The sequence below is a fragment of the Lactuca saligna genome, chromosome 7 (assembly GCF_052625555.1).
Source record: "Lactuca saligna cultivar CGN05327 chromosome 7, ASM5262555v1, whole genome shotgun sequence".
In the NCBI taxonomy this organism is placed as follows: Eukaryota; Viridiplantae; Streptophyta; class Magnoliopsida; order Asterales; family Asteraceae; genus Lactuca; species Lactuca saligna.
The window spans coordinates 174,583,628-174,590,343 of NC_136423.1; the positions used below are offsets into that span (position 1 = coordinate 174,583,628).

At 37.2% G+C, this 6,716-nt stretch overlaps 1 protein-coding gene across 1 annotated transcript; it reads left to right on the forward strand.

Annotated features, from left to right (window-relative positions):
- The first annotated feature begins 1,461 nt into the window (after positions 1-1,461).
- LOC145006501 (calcium-binding protein PBP1-like) lies at positions 1,462-2,062 on the forward strand. The gene has a single exon (XM_078965590.1). The coding sequence runs from the start codon at positions 1,622-1,624 to the stop codon at positions 1,988-1,990; it is 369 nt and encodes a 122-aa protein (XP_078821716.1). The 5' UTR covers positions 1,462-1,621; the 3' UTR covers positions 1,991-2,062.
- Positions 2,063-6,716: the final 4,654 nt, after the last annotated feature.

Consider the following 6,716-nt stretch of genomic DNA (forward strand, 5'->3'; position numbering starts at 1 on the left):
AAATGCAATTACTTCAAAAATAGCAAACCGTAGGAGAAGATGAAGATTAGGGGTGAGCAAAAACCGAACTGATAAAAAAAAAACCGATGAAACCGCAATAAACCGCAACCGACAAATCGAAACCGATGCAAAAACCAATGGTGCGGATTTCATTTATGCAAAAACCGAAGGTCAACGGTGCGGTGCGGTTTTTATCTAAAAACCGATCCACCAAAACCGAACCGCATATATATATATATATATATATATATATATATATATATATATATATATATATATATATAAACTAAATGTTGACTTTCATTCTTTGAGTTTTACAAATTGACGTTGGGTATAATTTAATCCATATTCCACAATCCACATATTGAAAATGAATTCACTTTACCTCCAGCGACTACCGACTAGCTCCAATCTGACCGTTTTTTTTTTTTTTTAACCTTCCCTCCTACCTTTTTTTTTGTTACCTTCCCTCCTACCTTTTGGCTTCTGTTACACACGAAATTATGATATAGTTTATGAGCATCTTGTCTTGCGAGTTACGACATCACTCCCAACGACCATTCTCCATCATAGTCTACAGGTTTAAAACCGAAACCGCATTTAAAAACCGCAAAACCGAACCATTGAAAAACCGCACCAAACGGTTTTAAGAATGCAAAAACTGCACCATACGGTTTGCGGTTCGGTTTTTCCTTAAAACCGCACTATGCTCACCCCTAATTAAGACAACCGCAGAGAGAGAGAGAGAGAGAGAGAGAGAGAGAGAGAGAGAGAGAGAGAGAGAGAGAGAGAGAGAGAGAGAGAGAGAGAGAGAGAGAGAGAGAGAGAGAGAGAGAGAGAGAGAGAGAGAGAGAGAGAGAATGGGGTGTGGGCCCCATTTTATTATTAATAAAATATTAAACTAAATAGAAAAAAAAAACATAAAAAATATATTAAGAGGGTAATTAGTCATTTCAATTTACAAACTAGTCTGAAAAGACCACGAAACCAAAAAAATCATGGTTTAGATTAAAACCCAAAAAAATACATACTACGAAGACCATTTTTACAGTTTTGTCTATAAACTAAATACCACTAATTACAAATATATATCTTGCTCAAATCATACAAGAAAGCTTTAGAAGGTTAACAAAGACATAAAAAGGAACTTGGAATAAAATATACGAGGAAGGTGAAAGGCAAGGAGAAATGGCAGGATGGTGCACAAAATCAGAATTAAATTTATGAATTGTCGAATTAAAATTAAAATATGTAATATTATATTCTAGAAAAACATTTAAATAATATTTTCAAAGATACTGCATTTTGGGTGTGCTTAACACGAGGGGACCAACATAGCCAGCTGCCCCCCAAACCTTGTGATGAAACGGCATCGTTTCATTCTCTACGTATTAAAAATTAGAAACAGAGTTTCGTCGAAACTAATGAATACGCGAATCCAACGCTGGCTGTACCCGTGCTGTCTTCCGATGGCTTTTCTTCCCCTTCCGGGAACCTCTATACACCCATCGTCCACCTTCCTCACCTATTTATTTAACCACCTCTCTCTAAATCTCCTCATCGATCTCAAATCAAAATATTGAAATCAACCCAATTCGCTAATCAATTTCTCATTATCTCGATGGCAACCAGCAACCAATCTCAATCTCAATCTCAATTCCAAGATTTCTTGCCTGTAATGGCGGATAAACTGGGCGGCGATGGTTTAATTGAAGAACTATGCAATGGGTTTCAGTTGCTGATGGATCGTGAAAAGGGTGTGATCACTTTCGATAGTCTGAAGAAGAATTCTTCCCTTTTAGGTCTTCAAGATTTGTCAGATGCTGATCTTTTGAGCATGTTGAGAGAAGGCGATTTCGATGGTGATGGTGCGCTTAGTCAGATGGAATTTTGTGTTCTTATGTTTAGATTAAGTCCTGATTTGATGCAGCAATCTGAGTTTTTGTTAGAAGAAGCTTTGGAACAGGAGTTCAATAATTTCCAACATTGAATTGTAAAACTTTACATTTTAGTTGTTGCTTGTTTCTTTACAAAAATTATAAATCTTGGAGTTTGTTGATAAGTGATATATAGTTATATATGATATCTTCATCCTATATTGAATTGACCATTGTTGAATATGATAGTCGAGTTTTTATCGGGTTAAGAGTTAACTCAGCTCGAATTTACATTGAAACAAAACAAGCACAAAATGTAATATAAGTTCAGATATCGAACATTTGAACATGTATCACAAAATTACCATCGATCTTACTCTCATCAAAGAATTTCATAATTCCCGTTTCAAAACACTCCTAAAAGAAATCTCCCTATGGTGACCATTGTGCATTATGAAATACCAACCAAATGTTACATGTTTAAGGTTTTATTTCTCAATTTTGACCATAGACAACCCCCTTTTGAAAATCTATTATACAACGAATTGGTTCAAACAAAGTAAATTCTCTTTTTTTAATCTTCTGTATTCACATATATCAAACTTCGAATATTTCGTATATTTAAGAATTTTGGAACCTTAAATATAGTTAGGAAAACTTGAAGACATCAATTTATAAATTTTGTTAAATACATGTTAAATAGGGTACATGGTTAATAAGAAGGAGGTCGAAATGAATTTAGAGATGTGTAATTTACGAATGTGAGATTGAGATTGTAATCTAGTTTTATGTTATAAACCTTTCAATCTTGTGTTCTTATTTTTCTGCATATCAATACTCTTTCAATTGGTATCAGATCAATTTGCCAATCATGATTGGATCATCGGATCCAAGTACGTCCGTAATAAAAGAGGGTTCGTCATTTTCATTCCATGTTCTGATGTTGTCTGCAACAAATTACAATGTGTGGCCAATTTCTCAATTTTTCTGTATATCAATAGTCTTTCAATTGGTATCAGAGCAATCTGTCAATCGTGACTGGACCGTCGGATCCAGGTACGTCCGAAACAAAGGAGAGTTCGTTCTTTTCAATCCATGTTCCGATGTTGTTTGCAACAAATTACATTGTGTGGGCAATTCTCATGATGTTGATCTTAAACTTTTATCAAGTTTGGCATGTCATTGATCCAGGAGCGAATGACCCAAAGAAGAACAACATCGTTCTGGCAGTACTTTACCAAGCGATTCCCGAATACCTTATCTTGCAAGTAGGAGCAATAAGCACGGAAAAAGAAATATGGGATGCCATAAAACTTACCTCCTTAGCGCAGATAGGGTGAGAGAAGCATGTCTACAAACTCTTATTACCGAGTTTTATAATTTGAAGACTAAGGAATCTAGTACAATCGACGAGTTTGCAAGTCAACTATCCGGCATCTAATCGAAATCTATTTCTCTTGACAAAACAATCAACAAAAGTAACTTGTTAAGAATTTTCTTACAAGTTTACCAAGAACATTCATCCATATTGTGGCTTCCATTGAACAAGTTTTAGACCTAAAAACAATTGGGTTCGAAGATTGTAACGACCCAAAAATCAAGGGTAAAAATTTCATTTTCGTTATAGTCAAAACAAAAATATCATTTAATCCAAACAATCCAAAAACGTTGCTAATTAAAAACATTTATCAGAGTTCATCCCAAAATCACATATTGCGGAAAACATAGGTGTGCCCTGCGATCAAGTTGGGCCCTTCCTTTCCAAACCGATGATACCTGAAACCATAAACAAAACTGTAAGCATAAAGCTTAGTAGTTCCCTAGAGCATACCCCACACAATCCACTTAACCTCATAATCCATATCAGCTATAACAGCTATATAAATCATATCAATCACATAAGTTATATAAGCCATGCATAGGATGCCGTGGAAACCCTCTATGGTCTTAACGCGCATAATCACATAAATCGTATCCACTACACAAATCATGCATATAACATATAGGGATGCCCTCGAAAGCCTCTAGGGTCTTACCCTGGGTGCCATGGAAACCCTCCAGGGTCTTAGCCCACTGTCATGGGAATTCCCATATGGTCTTCACTAACTACCAATCAAACCATACATACATACATATAAGCTAAACATGCAAACATATAAGGATGCCCTGGAAACCCTCCAAGGTCTTACACTGGGTGCCATGGGAACCCCCACATAGTCTTAGCCTAATGCCATGGGAACCTCACATGTTCTTAACTAAGGATGCCATGGAAAACCTCCAAGGTCTTAAACTCTAGTGCCTCGGGAACCCCCCGAGGTCGTTACCTAGGATTTCGTGGAAAACCTCCAATGTCTTACACCTAAGTGCCTTGGGAACCACTCGAGATCTTTACCTAGGATGTCGTAGAAACCCTCCAACGTCGTACACCTAAGTGCCCGGGAAGCCCCCGAGGTCTTCCATGCAAGTATCACAAAGACAACTAGTATATCACATACCACACAATCAATTAGCATACCACATAGTACAAAATCAACTAGCATATCACATAATACATAATAGGATGACCTTGGTGCCTTCGACCCATTGGTATGGTGAGGAGACTGACCTCAGACTGCTGAAGTGTAGCATATAAGACTCTAGCTATTGGTTGACATGTTCCCAAACAGTAAACATCAAAACGACACCCAATTAATAATTAGGTTCCAATACGTAACCATAAGTCCATGCTTGGGGTAAAAAGACTACTTCACCCCTAACTTAGCTTTATTCAAGTCCAAGGCCCAATCCAAAGGCCCAAAAGTCAAACTATGAACCAAAGCCCAATATATAACCCAATGTCTCATAATCATCAAGGTCCAATTATGGTCCACCTATGGCCCAATTTTCCAAATTGGGCCCAAGACTTTCAAATGGGCCTTATCCTAAAGCCTAATAATTTCCTTAGTCCATAAACATGTTTCCATTTGGCCCACGAAGGCCCATAGCAATCCAATCCAAGAAATGGCCCAATAAGAACCCAAACCCAGTTAGATTTTTTAACATAAAATGACGATTAGGGTTAAGTGTTACTACTTAACCCATTAAGCACTTAATCCATTAAGTCCAAACATACAATGAAATCGGGCTTGAGTCATAACTTCACTCCAATAGTCCAAAATGCAAGTCGCGATAAGTCCAAATTAAAATCTTCAAGATTAGGGTTTTCTAAAGCCTAATTAGGTTTTCCAACCCAAAGCACGCCAATTAGGCCCAAAAGCTAATTCTTTTGATCAATTAGGGTTTCATTAGGGCAACTAGGTTTCCTAAGTCGGGCACCACCCACTACCACCTCAGGTAGTGGTGGTCAACGACGGCTCACAATGGCGGCCACCACCTCACGGTGGTGTTTATGGTTCTAGTCTAATTATTTCCAAGCATCCCAAAAGCATGATAAATACAAGCAAAAGCACATTGCCACCTAACGCGGCGGGCGGTGGCGGCGGAAGGCGACAACTACCACCTAACGGTGGTGGTTATGAGTTTTCTTTGATTATTCTTTCACCGATTACAACATACAACACAAAATCCCAAATAAACATGCACAAACAAACACACACACACACACACTAAGATAAACACACACACACACACAGCCACCCTTGTGGTGGCCGATGGTGGTACATGGTGACAGCCACCACCTCACTGTGGTGGTGGTGGCTTTTCCCAAGAATCCCAGCTAAATATTTACAAGATTAAACTCATCAAAACACTCATACACACACCAAAACATGCACATAACCACCCCCTATGGTGGCTGGCAGCAGAAAAAGACGTGATAGAAATAGCGGCCACCATGGCTGGCTGCCATGGTGGTTCTTCTTTGATACCACTTGTAAGTCACTAAATTCAGATCTGTCAAAGTATCAATGCAATCGTTTGATTTAATCCGGAATCTTAATCAAACAATGATATGAAACTATCAATTAGATATATTAAGAACACATTTCAATAACATGAATGCACACAATTCTATTGAATAACTATCAAGTACACTCAATCACACTTCACCCATGAATCACTAGTAATCACCAAAAACGCATTCTCACTAATAAAACCGAATGACTAACTCTCTAATTGACCGAATCTCTTCACGGCTATAAATAACACATTATATACTAATACCTAATTACTAAAACCAAGCTCAACCGAAAACATCATTAAGCCCATGTGATTTCGGTCCAAGTACCACCAAGATCATAGTGATTTTGGTCCTAAACCGAGAACTCTATAAGCCTTAAGAAGCAAAGTATAAACCACAAATTTATTTCCTAACATCATTTGGGCATAAGTTGTTTTATAACTATCCTAGTAATCACGACGTGGTCATCACTAGGCCATGTTGTGTCGTTCCTTATTGTCGCGATCTCAAATTTTTTATACTCCATCCCACGATGTGACCATACTATAGTGCATTATTTTGAAGATTTTTACACCAGATTTTCGAAGGAAAATTTTTTGGTGTTATTTATATGCCGTATTCACGAGAGGCATCAAGAGTCTAGTTCTACAACATTATCGAGATATTCAATCTTTTCCACCATAATCAAATTCGATCTCGCCACTACTACCTTATGGGAGTCTATTCTTTTTTCTCCATTTTATTTTCTTTTATGTGGTTTAATTGTTTTATGCATACAATGAGGGCATTGTATAAACAAATGTGGGGTAGGGGTTGAAAAAGGATTTCAAGCAATTTTTATTTATTTATTTTTAAATTTGAAAAATTGATTTATTTAAATTTTTTTAAAGTTTTGCTTTGTGAACATCTAGACCTAATAAAATGGTATAGGAGATTGATTT

Excerpts from the sequence above, each read along its gene's own strand:
- LOC145006501 (XM_078965590.1), top strand. The coding sequence starts at position 1,622 with ATGGCAACCAGCAACCAATCTCAATCTCAATCTCAATTCCAAGATTTC.